Consider the following 16,040-nt stretch of genomic DNA (forward strand, 5'->3'; position numbering starts at 1 on the left):
GGACCGGGGGATCGTGCACCGGCACTTAACCGGCACGCGCAATCTACGCCTGTCCAGAGGCAGGCGTAAATAAAAAAAAAAATAAATAAAGATGGGGGTGGATTTAGGTAGGGCTGGAGGGCGGGTTAGATAGGGGAAGGGAGGGGAAGGTGGGGGGGCGGAAGGAAAGTTCCCTCCGAGACCGTTCCGATTTCGGAGCAGCCATGGAGGGAACGGCGAAATCCATCGGGGCTCCCCTAGGGCTCGGCGCGCGTAAGGTGCACAAGTGTGCACCCCCTTGCGTGCGCCGACCCTGGATTTTATAGCATGCGTGCGGCTGCGCGCGCATGTTATAAACTCAGGCGTAGATTTGTGCGCGCCGGGTTGCGCGCACAAATCTACGCCCGAGTGTAGAAACAAAAATCTGGCCCTAAATGTGTACCACAGGCAACAGGAGTTAGCAGCTTGCCCAGGATCACAAAAAGTGTCAGAGGCAGAAGCAGGATTTGAACTCAAGTCTCCTGTTTCCCAGTCCATTACTCTGTCCAATACTTGTTCTCCCATGTACCCACTGGATGTAATTTACACATTTTTCCACACCAATTTTCTTTTACTTTAATATTACTCAGTATTGCCTGTATTTTTTGCACTATAGCTATATGAAAGGCAATATGTGTAGTAATTGTCCAGTTTCACTTTGATCTAGTTTTGCAAACACAGCATACATATTTTCTTGTGTATTTGCCAAACCATAATTAGAAAGTCCAAAACCATTTTGCAGATAAAAAAAAAAGTCTATGGAAAACACTGAAGAAATTTACCTTTAAATCATTGTGATTTATTGAATGCTAGAGACAGGGAAATCATCAGTGATACAAAAAGAAAAGGTTTATTAAGCCACATATGGCATCATCCCATCCTAGTTTATTTAGTGTTTCAGTCCCTTGCGGAACCATCATTAGGAAACAAAGCACTGGATTAATTGATATATAGTCATAAGTTTCACCTTTTTGCATTGCTGAGCTGCCTTCTTGGTTGCATTTGGATTATTGCTTGTGAAGGCTTCTGGGCCAGCCTGCATGGTTCTGAGCACCTGTGGACCAGACACATTATTTTCTGCACTTGGTTTTGGAGTGCCTGTGGTTTTTTTTTGCTTTGTTATAACAACAGAGATAGAGAAGTCACTAACAATTTTCAGTTTGTTACTAGATTTTGCAAACAGCGTCCAGTGTATTAAATATAACGCATCCTGTTGAGGGACCCAGTTTTGAGTGATTTACTACTGTAAAATAACACATACTGCCCACAGGAGATATAGAAAACGTGTATGCTCACAATCGTTTTGAGAGAGAATCAGAAAGTAGGAATAGATGCACTTTCCAAGCATTCTTGAATTATTGTAAATGTAATTTATGTCAAAAAATAGACAATAAAATGCTCAAAGATAGACACCAAAGACAACATAGGGTTCAAATCCCACTTCTCCCACTTGATGCTTCTTGTGACCTTGGGCAAGTCACTTCACCCTCCATCGTCTCCGGTGCCATTCACTCAGCTGCAGTATTTTTTCCCTGAGGCCAGGACCCCCACCCTCTGCATCCCCCTTCTCACAAAATTAGCCCTGATGGTCCAGTGGGGGCCTGGAGCACCCCCTAGGCTGTGGGCCTGGCATTGCAAGGCCTTTGCCCCACCATGTGATAGGGGCAAAGGCCGGGTGGTGCCATGTCGAAACATGGTCGCCGGAGGGCCCAGAGCCTAGGGGTGCACTGTGCCCCCGCTTGACCACCAGGGCTAATTTTGTGAGTAAGAAGGATCTGGGGAGTGGGGGGGGGGGGGGTCTTGGCCTCCAGAGGCTGGATTTTTGTGATGAAGGGGAGGGGGTTGGGAGGCAGGGCCTGGTGCCATTTATTTTTTAAATATTTTTATAACATGCCACCTCCAGGATTGGAAGGAAGGGAACAGGGGATCTATAGAGACCACCAGGGTTTATGAGTACTTTCCAGGGAGGGAGGCTTACCTGGGGCTGTTGGGCCCTTTAAGAAAGGGCTTCAGGAACATCGGGACACGCATTAACATCCCAATGCTCCTTGGGAAGTTAGTTACAACCAGGGAGAGATTTAAAATTATGGCTCTCATAGGCAGAGGACTCTGGGTACGGGAATTTTTCCCTGGAAATCAGAGAGCAGTGGAGGGAGTCCCGTTTCTTGGTTGCCTTCAGAATTTGGTGCCCAAGGCACGTGCCTGTGTTGCCTGTGCCTAAATCCGGCCCTGGTTACAATTCAAGAGTTATAGATAACTTCAGGTCAAATAACACAGATTACGATTTTTTTCGGCATGCCGCATTATTTGATTTGCATCGTTTAGGGTATTTATAAGCTGATTAGCATTTGCATGCTAATCCGCTCATTTAAATAATGCATGCTGTTTTCCAAAATGAATAACCCAAAAAATCTGAAGGAAAAACGAAAAAGAAATTTAGCTGGAAAACAGGTCATAAACGAAGGACACAAACCAAACTGAAAAAAATGGCTACACATCCCTACTTTAGGAAGCATCTTTTTTCAGTTTGTGCAGAGTTTTAAAATAATTCTTACCTGAGGTTTTAGAAATAAACTAGAACATTTGGTTTTTCTTTCCTTATGTTTTTCTTACAAGTGTTGTCTGAAACTACCATGCTCTTTGTAAAATTCCAGTTTGTAAGAAAGTTTCACCAGTGATATTAGCAGGGCCGGTGTAGGCGCCCTATGTGAACCTTACAGCTTTGCACTCTCCCCCCAGCCCCACATGCAATTAAAATATATGTATTTATAACAGATTTTATATGGAACAGGACTTTCAAAGTTCCATGTCCAAGATAAAAATATTATCTACAGAAGCCCTGCAAAAAGTATGAAGACACTTGGAACCCATATGGTAACAGTCTATTGTAATGCATGTTGAGTGTGGACTTGACCCTCAGAAAACCATAAGAAAACAAAATTACAATTAGAATATAATAAATCTATATCAAAACAGCACTAACTGTCAGCAACCCTGCCTATGAAAAGGCAACATGGCAAATATTACACCGGTCCCTAAAACAGCAAAACACCTGCTATTAGGAAAACAGAACAAGCCAAGCTGCTCTAGATCCCTGCACAGAAGCCCCATGCTAGTAGAAAACCTCACCGCGGTCATGCATGCAGAACACAAACAGACCCTCACCACCTACAGAAGTATAAATAAAAACATGCAGAGAAAAGCTGAACTGTTAAAACTGCAACAAGCCAGTCATAATAGTGAAACCATACTAATAAAAATAATATTTCAAAACAGCTAATGAATACAATAACATCCAATAAATAAAAACTCAGATACATTTTTTCTAAATTTTCCAAATACCAATAAACTATTTTTAAAAAGCAGACACATTAAATAATCCACAGTAAGGTGCTGCATTGCTACATTGTAAGCATATTGCTAAGTGTTATACTTTGCATATCCAGTTAATAAAATTTAAATTAAAAAAAAAACAAACTAAGGATAAGAAAATCCCCCCAATCTCCAAACCTGGGAACTTTTGATTTCAAGGTGCCCTGCAACTATCATAGATTAGTTGGGGAGAAAAGAGGGATTATTGTACATACACTCTCCCTCTCTCTCGCATGCTTAATCACGTACACACACTCTCCCTCTCCCCCACATGCTCAAACACACACACACACACTGTCCCTCTCTCCGACGTGCTCAGTCTCGCACAAACACACATACACATATTACCTCTCTCCTACATGCTCAATTACACAAACACACACTCTCTCTCCCACATGTTCAATATCACACACACAAACTTTCCCTCTTTCCCACATGCTCAATCACACACAAACATACATACTGTCTTTTACACATGCTCAATCACATACACACACTCTCCCTTTCTCTACATTAGGGATGTCCATTTTCAGGATCAAGATTACGAATTTTCTCTATTGAGAGCGCAGTCTTGTGGAATAGTTGTCAGTAGAGATTAAAGAGCTTTCTGATTTTAAACTGTTTCAGAAAGCTTTTATGTAATTATTGTTTTGTTTTTGCTTATTTGTCTGTTTTATGAAATTGTTTTCTATAAACCGCCTAGCATGACATTGTTAATATAGGCAGAATAGAAATGTTTAGAATAAATAAATAAATGCTCAAATACACAGGGGTAGATTTTCAAAAGGTTACGCGCATAACCCCCGAAAACCTACCCCAAACCCCCCCCCCCCGCGCGCGCGCCGAGCCTAAGCCCCGGGACGCGCGTCGGGGGCGTGTCGCGGCGGCACGTTATCTGGGGGCATTCCAGGGCGTGGCCGCAGGCGTGGTTCCAGCCTGGGGGTGTGCTGGGGCGTGGCCACGGCCTCTAGACCAGCCCCCGGACCGGAACCTGGCGCGCCGGCAGCCAACCCGCACACGCGAGTTACGCCTGCCTCGAGCAGGCGTAACTTTGGGAATAAAGGTGGAGGGGTGTAGATAGGGCTGTTGGGGTGGGTTAGGTAGGGAAAGGTGGGGGGAGGGCGGAGGGAATGGGCAGCGCGCGCAGGGCTCGGTGCACGCAAGGTGCACAAATGTGCACCCCCTTGCGCGCGCTGACCCCGGATTTTATAAGATACGCGTGGCTACGTGCTTATCTTATAAAATCCGGCGTACTTTTGTTTGTGCCTGGTGCGCGAACAAAATTACGCGCTCGCGCTTTTTAATAAAATGTACCTCACACACACACACACTCTGCCTGTCTCCCGCATGCTGAATTACACATACACACTCACATGCTCACACATACAAACATACATGCATGCATACACACACACACACACACTCACATACTTTCTACCTCTCTATCTCACATACTTAATTACACACACCATGCTTTCTGTCTTTTACACATGCTGGACCTAACGGCCTCTCACATATGCTTAATCACATGCACACTCTCTTTCACACATGCTCAGTCACATGCACACACTCTCTCTTACTTCACTAAATCCGCCTTTAGAAACACAAGGGCAGCAACAGCTTACTTCTTTAGCACCTGGCCAATAGGAGAAGTCTTTCAGGTGCAGGGCCCCGAAAGTCTCTAACTTATAATTTCTTCCACTACACAGCTGACTCTACTCTGCCTACGCGCCTCCTTTTTTGCCTGCACCATGGATAGTCTTCCACTTCCTGCTCTTCTTGGACAACTCTGGTCTGTGGCCTTCTCCTTTTGGACCACTTGGCCAACACTGCTACAATTCCTGCTCTTCTCAGCCCCTGCAACTGACTCTTTTCGGGACCTCCTCATTTTGGCCCACGTGGACGATGTTGCTCTGCCTCCTGCGGTTCTTGGCCTCCTCCCCCACCCCCTGCAGCCAGTGCTGTTCTAGGACCTCCTCCTTTCCACCACGTGGACCATGCAACAGCCTGTTCCTTCCGGCAACAGCATCTTCTTCCCACCCATACAAGAAAGAAGAAGATGGCCGTTGCTTCCTCACCCGCAGAACTGTGGCTCTCTAGACGACTGCCTAGTACGCCTAGTGCTTCCACAGGCCTGGCTATTAATGACTAAATATTAATAGATCCATGTCAATTTTCCTTCACAAGTGTTCCCAAATTGAAAAACATACAAACTATGTGAGAAATTAATTGATTTGCTTATGAAGCTGACAAATCGCTCTATATTTTCAAACTGTGCAAAGAGTACAACAATCTGGGTTGATTAGTTCCTCGCCAAAGGGTTTCATTCCATTTAAATGTAAGGTCCAGAAAAAGTGTGCCAGAAACATCCCCCCTTTTAATAAGTACACCATTTCATGTAGATTCTCCTTAAAATTGCTTGCATTAGGAAATTGGCCATAAAAAAAATTCCTAAAAAATGCTATAATTGCACAGATTTAAAATAGCAGGGGTTTGCTTGAGGCATTATTTGTGCAAGTCAAATACTAGTGAAAAAATGATGCACAAAAAGTGTTGTATGACGTTTTTCCCAGTCCTTAAATCTGGCCCTTAGTATTCAACAGTGCAGAAAGCTCATTGTATCTGTAATTTATCATTTTCCATATTTTCTTAAGCAGGTCTGGGATATTCAAGACCACAGTTGCTTGTCTACCATCTATCCAAAATCTAGTGGTATCAGGGGAGAGCTGACTGCCTGCCAATTTGTGCCTGGCATCAGAGCACTGTGTGTTACCACTGATTCAGTTGCTCTTCTTCAGCTCAGGCTAAGGTAAGACCTGTGACTGCAGTGGAACACTATATTATAATTAATTCTTAAATTGCCTTCAGTGTATGTCAGTGGAGAGAATTCCCTTGGTATAATGAATAATCACTGCCACAGTCCGTTATTTTAATGAATTGCATTGCTTTAACTAATTTTTCTTCCCATCTGATTCAATTATAATTAAATATGCAAAAAGAGCACAATGCAAGACTAACCTCCTGGGATAGTAGCAGCACAGGCCACAGCTGTACAGATCTGGGTTCTGGCCTCCTGCCAGACAGATTGGTGGGATTTGGGTACATCGAAGAAATGATTAGAGAAGAAAGAGAGTAACACAGACTGTCCCGGCTATAGGGGCGAGTTACCCAGCAGGTCCTTCATCTAGGGCCCTCTCTCCCCTGCCCGGGCTTTGAAGCAATGCCACTTCAAGCACACTGCACCCACTGGGAGCAGGTTTATGCAAGCTCATTCCTCAGCCAGCTCCTGACTATTTAAGAGGCAGGCTGAAGATAATCATGTGGCACAGTGTGTTCTGGCTGCAGGGGTGATTTGCCTAGCCCAGCTCTCATTTAGGGCCCCCCCCCCCTCCCTGCTGCCTAATTCCAGAGCAATGCCGCTGCCTCAAGCCGACGAGACCCATCAGGAGCAGGGCTGTATAGGCTCTTACCACCAAACGAAACCTTATTAGCCAACACCTGACGCCTTAAGGGCCTGGCTGAAGATGACCCAGCTGGAAGAAACTGTCCCAGCTGCAGGGGGAGAGTTGTGCCTGGCCCATCCTCCATCTAGACCCCCTCTTCCCTGCCTGGCTCTGGAGCAGTGCCTCTGCCTGAGGCCTGCCAGACCCATTGAAAGCAGGGCCGCGTAGGAGAGAAGTAACATAGTGCCAGTCCGGTACTGACCAGGTGGAAGGGAAAGGAGAATAGGGAAGACTACAGGAGAGGTATGAGAACTGGGGCTTTGCATTTTGTTAAGTAATTTGGATCAAACTTCTAACCGTGTCACAATAGGAAGAATCAACTATAACTAAATGAACTGTTTGGACTAGAGAAGGATATAAATTACTAAAGGAATCGGCTTTATCCATTAGACCTTTGCTGTGAGTCACAAATGTATTCAGAATTTGAACTGTAAATCAATTGGACTTTAACACCTGAGAAGTGTAAAGAACTTTACATCCATCTTAATAATGATCAGTAAAACCGAGTTGGAAACCAGACCAGCCTCCAGCATCGTTACTGCTGCTGTCTATTCTTGCTTGATTCAACAAACCATTCAAAAAGAAAAATGAGAACACTTCTCATTAACATTTTTTGCTCAATTTAAATGATTATAATGTCAAAGATTTCAAAATAAGGAGGAAAAAAGACTTCAGAGCCTCAACGGAACATTATGGTATTTAAAGAGGTTGTGCCAAATACAGGTCTTAAAAAAAACCTCCAACCACCTTATAAACTTTTATTGACTTCAAACAATTTTTTTCTTCTTTTTTTTATAATTGTAATTTTATCTAAAAAAAAATTTTGGGAAAAGTTCAACCCGAAGTGGTTGAACAAAGTCTTGTATCGACTCAAAAAGATCCCGGACTTATTTCAAAAAAGCGGTGGAACAAAGTTCAATCAGATAGCCGACGTCAGCTGAGCGTTTCGCCGGACAGGCTGTATCAAGGCTCTAACTTTAAACAGGAATCTCTGCATCCATCATGTTAACTTCAGCGAAAAATCGCTACTGCATTTTTTCTGACAGTTGCGATTTTTCGCTGGACCACCAGGGACTTTAGGCAAGTTTTTTGGGGGGGTCGGGAGGGTGGGGGGGGGGTTGTAATTAACTAAATTTGAAGGGTTGGGGTAGGTTGGTTTTTTTTTTTTTTTAATAAATGTGCCTCTCCCCCCCCCCGCGCTAACCCGAAGTTCGGGGAAAATCCGTCTCGGGATTCGGGTCCTCCAACCCATGCCGAATTGGACTATTTCTTTGAAATTTTCCAATTCGGCAAAAACGATTGCACATCCCTAGAAATGAATAAGTAATGATGTTGATGCAGAATGAAGAAGTAGTCTAGTGGTTAGAGCAGTAGGCTGAGAACTACAGAATTAACCCAGAAGCTAAAAAATAATTTAAACACCATAAATAAATTAAGGGAAAAGCCCTAAAAGGTTGTGAGGTCAATGGCTAGAATGAATTGCATGGAAGTAATTTAGTAATGTTTTAAAGCACAAGAATGATTTTTACACTATATTCCAAATCCTGCTAATATCTTGTTTCCCTATAATTCACTTGTAAACCACGAGTTAATTTTCCAATGCTGTACATGACCTTTTGCGTAATCTTTCCCATCTCTCCGTTAACTCCCCTTTTGTTCACTCCCCTCTTCTTTGCTCTCTTGCCTCTAGCTTCTCTCCCCTGTTCCTCTTCTCCCTGCCATCAATCCTTTTTCCTTTGCTTTTCCTATTTTGCCTCGGTTGATTTGTTGAGGCCAAAGCCATATCTAGAGGTAGTGGTGTGAGGGGTAACTGCCCAAGGAGCAAAGCCCTTTGGGAGGCAGAAAAATGTCAGAAATGCAAGTGTGCGCCAGCAGCGAATGAAAAGCCAGGAAGGGTGATGCTCTCCTCCTACCATCTGGATTAGGGGGAGAGAGGGGACAGGGGATCACGGAGGAGAAGGAGGAGGGAGAGAGGAGCAGCGATCAGGGTGAGGGGCCTGTCCTGGGTACTGCCCTGCTTAGTTACAGCTCCGGTCAGAGCCCTGCTGCACCTTCCGCGCCTGCCTGGCTGTGGATTTGTTTATTGATGCACTGTTTTATGCTTTCATTCCTCGATTTATTTTTTAATATCTTGTGATTTTGATTTTGAATGTCCCAAATATATGTACCCCTGGATACTGTGCAAATACTTTAAAAGACTGATCATTTTCCTTAACGACAAAGAAATAAGTACTTATGAAATTAATGTATGTCCTTCAAGGAAATGATGTGGAAATATTATAAAATGTTAAGAATGTATGAATGTGGATAAAGAGTTTAGATGACAGATCATAGAGCAGATTATATAGGCCTTTCCAATATGATTCTGGTTTCTTGGGAATGTACATCATTTACTAATTTGTGATTCAGAGATCTGTCTAAAGTATCCTATATATGTATCCTATATGCATACTGAATATTCATTAATATATGCATCAAGTACTGTGTATATAAATACATTGTGCATATATATACTGTGTGTGTATGTATATATATATCGTAATCTGTATTTTAAATATTTGTTGTGTGCATTTCTTTATGCAAACAGGACTCGGCTTCTACCACATCTAGAGATGTCTCACAAGGAGCCCATTCTGTGCTGCAAGTACAACAAAGTGTTCAGGCAGGTGGTCAGCTGCTCGGAGGGATCTGTAAGTGTAAATGAATCACATCTACAGCCGATGTCTCTGGGATTGCGGCTGGGTGAAAAAATAATGATATGGCTGAGCAACATGAATCCACCTGGCCATGCCGGTCATCAGCACAGACGTGCAAATTATTCCAGCTCACCTTTAGACAGGGAGAATTTCAGCCTGGTTCGAGTTTGATGGTATTGGTTTTTTTCTTTATATCCCCACATCTGTCGAGGAGATTTGTGAGGTTTCTCCCCCGGGGATGGAAGGAAAATCCCATGCAGATTTCATCAAAATCAAAAACATTTCAGCAATCTGCTTCAGCCAGCTCACAAAAAGCTTTGCAGTTTTATTGAATTATTGTACAAACTTTTTTTTTTTTTTTTTCAAAGTTTGCACATCTCTGGTCATCTGAGAAGTCACATGAAAGGTCGTTTTCTGAGACTGTTTCTAGCTTCTTTGACATACCTGCAGCCCTGACATTTTTCTTTCTTTCTTTCTTTCTTTTTTTTTTTAATTGAAAGGTGGTCAAAGTTTGGGACTTTGAAACAGGGAAGCAGGTGTCTGAGTTCAGTGATGCTCATGGAGATGCCGGCATAACCTGCCTCAGCTTTGATCTGAGTGGGAGAAGGTACATGCATGTTCTCTACACGTGTGCATTTAAAGCTCAAAGTTGGCCTTTTTTTGAGGGTCTTTGGTTCAGTCCCTAAATAGGGTCTTCGGCACCCCAGGCTGGCTGGAGCCGGGGATGCTGCAGAGGCTGCATTCACAAGCTCTGAAGAGGAGGGAGTCATGGTCATTGCTCAAGGGTGACGCCTAGTGGCCGGATTCAGGTGCCCACGATGGCAGCATTCCAGAAGGAGCCCTGGTACACAGCCCCTAGCCCAGGACCATCACTGCAGTGATCAGACTAGATATGTTCTGGGGATGTAAAATAGGGGGAACACCTCCCCCCTCCCCAGCTTGTAGTTGCCAATGAAAGCTCATGGTGCCAGATCCCAACCCTGGTTCCAAATGAGCCGGAAGTACAAAGGACCAGGTGGAAACCGCTAGGTCAAAAAAATTTGATCTTTTGATGTTTACCTAAATGTAATGTGTCCAATTTTAATCACACTTTAGGCTGGTCAGTGGAGGAAGAGATGGCTGTTTAAAAATATGGAATTATAACAATGGGCATTGTTTGCACACTCTGAGACGAGGTAAGTAATTGGATATATGTCATCTAATTCATATATTTTAAATACATTAATGAAGCAGACATTACCGAGCTAAGGCTTTACTGTTATTTTTTTCTCCTCCCCCCTAAGAAAATAATCGCAGTGAAGTTTGTGACTGTACCTACGCAGAGGTGAACAAGAACAAGTAAGACATTTCATGCCATTTGGAAATAATGAAGCGCTGTGCAATACTAGGACTTTGTGATGCTTCTGCTTTGTCTTATTTTATTTTTGAATGTGATCTCTATTACAATTTCCCCTTCTGATCTGCCCCACCCTCCTGACCACAGTCAGAGTGCTGCAGGTGGAACAGGAACCCACATCAGCCCAAGGGCTAGAAGGGCTCATCCTCTGAGGTGACCTTCAGCGCCATCTTTTCCTCCTTCTCAGGCCAGATCATATCAGCTCTCAGCCAGCTCCATCAGACAGGGAATCTGAACCTGGATCTCCTGTGCCACCCCAAAGCTCTGCTTTTGTGGCCTTTTCCCTCTCTTTTGGCAATTAAAAGAGGACATAAAACTACAGCGTGGCTCTTTAAAAATGCAGTTTTGGTTGTAACATGTTAGTACTCTGTCAACTTTTGGTTGCCCATTAGCAGATCTTTAGTTCAGTTTATGAATTTAAATTACCACAATTCCTTAAAAGTATCAAAGTTGTGCACAAACCCAAAATACATATAAAATAATTAATTACAATAAAATAGCAAAACAAAACTGTTGTGAACCTTCCCGTGCTTGTCGCGGGCAGGCCTCCTACCTGCCGCGGCCAGTTGGGCCACTGTCGCTGCTTCCTTCGCGGCAGTCGTGCCGCCGACTCCAGGCTCCTCCCCGGCTGCCTCCTGCCCTGCGCTGCAGGGCTGAGCTGCTGGAAGCCTTCCCACACAGCTGGGACCGCCGCTGCCACTCCTGTTCTCTCCAACGCGGCTGGAGCCGCTCCTGGGGTCCTCAGATGGCAAAGGAGCCGTCCTTGCCACTGCTGGGGTCTTCAGCCGGCAAGGAAGCCGTCCCTGCCAGCGCCTGCAGCCTGCCTGTGTTCCTTCTTCTTTCTTCTCAGCTGGAGCCGCTTCTGCAGCCTGCCCTGCTCCTCTTCGGGCCTTCCACATGGCAGGGATGCCACCAACGACCCTGCTCTCTCCTGGATTCCCCTAGGCGCGGGCGCGCACCTCTCCTCGACATTTAAAGGGCCAGCAGTGGGAAAAGGTCCAGTGGCCCCAAAGATGATGTCATCAACTAATCCAGCTTCAGCCCTATATAAGGGGCCCTGTGTCAGTCCAGCTTTGCCTTCGCAAGGAGTTTAGACGCTCCTGGATGTTCCTGTCCTTCACTCCAGGAGTCCTCGCTGTTCCATCGCTTCTTCACGGTCCTGTGTTCTTCGTTGGAGCTCCTTGTCTTGTCCTGATGTCCATGATCCAGTCCAGATGTCCGATACCCATTCCTGACATCCGTGATCCAGCCCCGATGTCCGTCCTCCATTCCTGATGTCCGTGATCCATCCTGGTGTTCTGAACCCCTGGTTCCTCGTCGCCACCTTTCCTGGCGTGCCATGTCGTGGTCCGTGACCAGCCCCACGGGCGGGCTGAGTAGGGCGCCTCGTGGTACTAGGCCTTCCTCACAGCTGCAGCGCAAGCCTCCAGGAGACTTCCACTTGAAACCTTGTCCCTGGTCTACGGAGCTCCTTGCATCCGCTCCATTCATGTTTGTCTCTGCTTGAACCTGTGCCACTCCAGCGTGGTCCGCGACCAGCCAGGCGGCTGTGTAGGGCGTGCCCCAGTGCAGGCCTCTACAGTTCCTGGGACATGTTACTCTCACTCGCTCCATTACCTCGTCTGGAGTCTGCTTCGAGTCCAGCATGGCCCACGACTAGCCTCGCGGGTGGGCTGTGTAGGGTGCGCTGCATCACAGTCTCAACCCAGCTCTTTGCTCCTGACTTCTCATCTACAGTACCTTGCTCCTGAATCCTAGTCTTCAGTACCTTGCTCCTGATTCTTCGTCCTAGTGTCTTCGCCTGAGTCTTCGTCCAAGTGTCTTCGCCTGAGTCTTCTTCTGAGCCTTCCATGTTCCAAGGCCTTTGTTTGCCCCTGGCCTCTGTCTGGCCTGCCACTTCTTGCCATTACCCAGCGGCAGGTCCAAAAGGGCTTGGAACGGTCGGAGGACCATTCAAAGACCACCATTGCATTGTTGGTCTTCCTGGAGCGTGCAGGTCCGGTGGAGGGTCAGTGCCTTCAGTCATCTTTGTCTGCAGTCCAGCCTTGCTCCTGTCCAGCCCATGCTTGGGCATGCCTCGCCTGCCGCAGCACCTCTTCGGAGTTCCTCTGGGGTCGAGCCGTGGTCCAAGAACACACAATCCCCTGGAAAGTGGAACCGCTCTCCTAGCGCTTCCTAACAAAAACATAATAGCAAAACAGTAAATAACAAAATAATACAATAATAAATATACATCAATAAATTACATAGAAAAGCTACTTTGCTGTGTAACACCCTTGGTGATGTGGTATGATTGGCAATGCCTAGTGAGCAGGCCCACTAGGCCCACACCGACAGCTGGCAGAAAAATCCTGGAGCGGGACTGACTATAGCTTTGCCTATACCAGCCACCTCCCCCCGCAGGTTGAGCCCTTGGGTTCTAGAAACCAACAGGTTGTAGGTGGGTCCCTAGGGCTATCCAAAAATGAGGATCCAAATCCGGGTGAGGGTCGAGACATGCAGCATTTGCAGATAACGGACCAATGGTCAAGTCAGGCGGCAAACAGCAGGTACGAGTATCAGGCCAGAGAAGGGGGCAGGTAGCAGACAGAGCAGAGTGGGGTCCAAGGCAAGGGCTCAGGTCCGAGCAGTGATCAAGGAATATCTGAGTCCAGGCCAGAGTCAGAATCCAGGAAATCAAGCCAAGGGTAACAAGACAAGGAACAAACAAGGCAAGGAAGGGGTATGGAACAAGACAAGAACTACAGCAAGGTAGAAGGCAGGGAACAAGCAGGGAGTAAGACAAGAACAAGGGACTGGGACCAAGGCACACCAGGAGACCTGTTGCTGAGGTGAGGAACCAGTGCAGGGCTTAGGCTTAAGTAAGGCTGGTGGGTGTACTTACATTATTATATTTATTACATATTCCTTTTGTTCTTCATATATCGGATGATATTTTCAAAGTTCTTAAAGATTTAGTGTCAGATTATTTTGGATTCTCCTTGGGATGAGCAGGGACTCAACTTTTAAGTGGCCAATTTGGTCTGTGATGTCACCAGATTCCCACCAAATGCTATTTAAATTGTTGTATTAAATTGACTTGAATAAAATAACCATCAGCTTGCCTGTCCCATTATTCCTAATTCCATTGACAACAGTAAACCATCCTGCCTCCCAGTGCTCAAAGCTGATATTGGACTTACTAGGGAGTACCTTTCAGCCAGATGGTATATGAGGGAATAACTCGGTGAGGTTCTGCTTTTGTCAACTACTGCACAGGAAAAACAACAGCATTGTTGCTGTTGCATCTCTTCCGTGGTTACGGTGCAGTTTTACATTCTCTCCAGTAAGTCCCATACAGGCTATTGTACATTGCATGAATGTGGTGCCTTGCACACCTGTTGATGGGGCAACCAGAAGAGAAGGGAGGTGAGTGCTTTCTGTCTGCCGCAACCAACGTGAAATAACACCAGGGTTTAGTTTGTTGAGGAACAGCCAGAAATGCAGTTCTGGCACTTCAGGCTTACGAGCAGGGCCAATGCTTCCATTAGGCAAACTAGGCGGTCGCCTAGAGTGCCAAGATTTTGGGGGCGGCAAAATCCTGCTGAACATAATATGGAGGAAGTGAAATACAAGAATTGCTAAATAAAATATCTAGATGGGTGCTGTGCCATAGTTAATACCATCAAAGAAGAGACTGCTGTGATGTAGCCACAGCCACCGGTGCTTACGTTGGAAGGGGGGGGTGGTGAATGACCAGAGGTGGCCGGGGGGGGGGGGGGGGGGGTGAATGACAAAAGGTGGCCTAGAGTGCCAAATATGCTTGCACCAGCACTGCTTAAGAGGCAGAGCTTCAGGAATGTGGTTCTCCAGCCTCTCCCCTCCAAGCAATCTAAATGGAAGAGAAGGAGAGTAAGCGAGCCTGGAGCACACAGAAAAGAGAACAGACACTCTGCTCCCTAATCCAGACCCTCCCCTCTTGTTTTCCTGCCCCACCTCTCTTCCTGTTTTACAGGGAACAGAAGGGGAAGGGGGGAGGGGTGGAGGCGAGACTGAAGCAGACACTGCAAAGCAAAGAACAGACACCAAACGGTTCTGAATTAGCACAAGTTTGAAGCTTGCGAGCAGTAGCACTAATTGTCATGTCTTCAAGCCTGGCCTTGATGAATAGCACTACTACTCACAACTCTCAAACTTGTGCTAATTCAGAGGGCTTACTATCAGGCAGAACAACCCAAAACTGGGTTCTGTCACCTTTTTTATGGAACTCAAGAAGTAGGGTTGCCAACTGTCCAGTTCTGGACCAGACAGCCAGGTTTTCAGGCATTCTGTACAGTGTTCAGACAGACGTCCCGACCGGACGCTAAATGTCCGGTTTTGCAGGTGGATCCTTCTTTTTCTCCCACAGCATCTTAGTTAGGCTCCGACCTGCCTTTCTCTCCCTCTATTGGAGGAGAGCTGTGCTGTATCCCTGCCTCCTTTCCCATGCTGTGATTGGACAGCATAGGGAGAGGAGGTGGTGCACAGCCCAGCCCTCAGCTCCCAGTGGTTCTTCAGATACATACATACACTGTTTAGGCAGTTCACTGGCAGGATCTAAAATTTATGCAAATGAGGGGGCACCATTCCCCCACCCTACCTCCCCAGTCCTCAAGTGTCCAGCCCAGCTCTATGGAAAAGTTGGCAACCCTACCAAGAAGGCAGAGCAGAGCTGGCAGTGTATATCAATTCTGGCTCCCCTGAGGAAACAGAATAGAGCCAGTGGTGGCATTGATTATTTATGCCCCTCGCCCCCCCCCCCCCTCCCCACAGCCCTTGGAAGAAGTAGAGAAGAACAGAGACTGTTGAAAGTGTTTACTCTAAGAAAAGGGCAGCCAAATTGGCTTTGATTTTTGTGCAATTTCCCAGCACAATTTAGAAGATTATGAGGGACAACAGCCAAGGTAAAGGTAAAAAACAAAACAAAACCATAGGGTGAATGCCTGTCAGCCCCACTGCTTCTGCCACTGCTGAGTATTTTGGCTTCCTGCTTATGCCATCATCTCTGGCCAAGCCACTTCTGCTGATGATGACCAC

General features: G+C 46.0%; 1 protein-coding gene across 3 annotated transcripts in view; it reads left to right on the forward strand.

Annotated features, from left to right (window-relative positions):
- The window catches only part of LOC115092110 (WD repeat-containing protein 64-like), a 131,492-nt gene that overhangs the window by 51,693 nt on the left and 63,759 nt on the right, over nucleotides 1–16,040 (forward strand). For all 3 annotated transcript variants that reach the window (XM_029602647.1, XM_029602648.1, XM_029602649.1), the window contains 5 exons: nucleotides 6,048–6,199; nucleotides 9,481–9,583; nucleotides 10,090–10,196; nucleotides 10,685–10,764; nucleotides 10,873–10,927. In XM_029602647.1, coding sequence (XP_029458507.1) covers nucleotides 6,048–6,199; nucleotides 9,481–9,583; nucleotides 10,090–10,196; nucleotides 10,685–10,764; nucleotides 10,873–10,927 — 497 coding nt within the window. The remainder of the gene's footprint in view (nucleotides 1–6,047; nucleotides 6,200–9,480; nucleotides 9,584–10,089; nucleotides 10,197–10,684; nucleotides 10,765–10,872; nucleotides 10,928–16,040) is intronic.

Source organism: Rhinatrema bivittatum, chromosome 5 (genome assembly GCF_901001135.1).
Source record: "Rhinatrema bivittatum chromosome 5, aRhiBiv1.1, whole genome shotgun sequence".
Lineage (NCBI taxonomy): Eukaryota > Metazoa > Chordata > Amphibia > Gymnophiona > Rhinatrematidae > Rhinatrema > Rhinatrema bivittatum.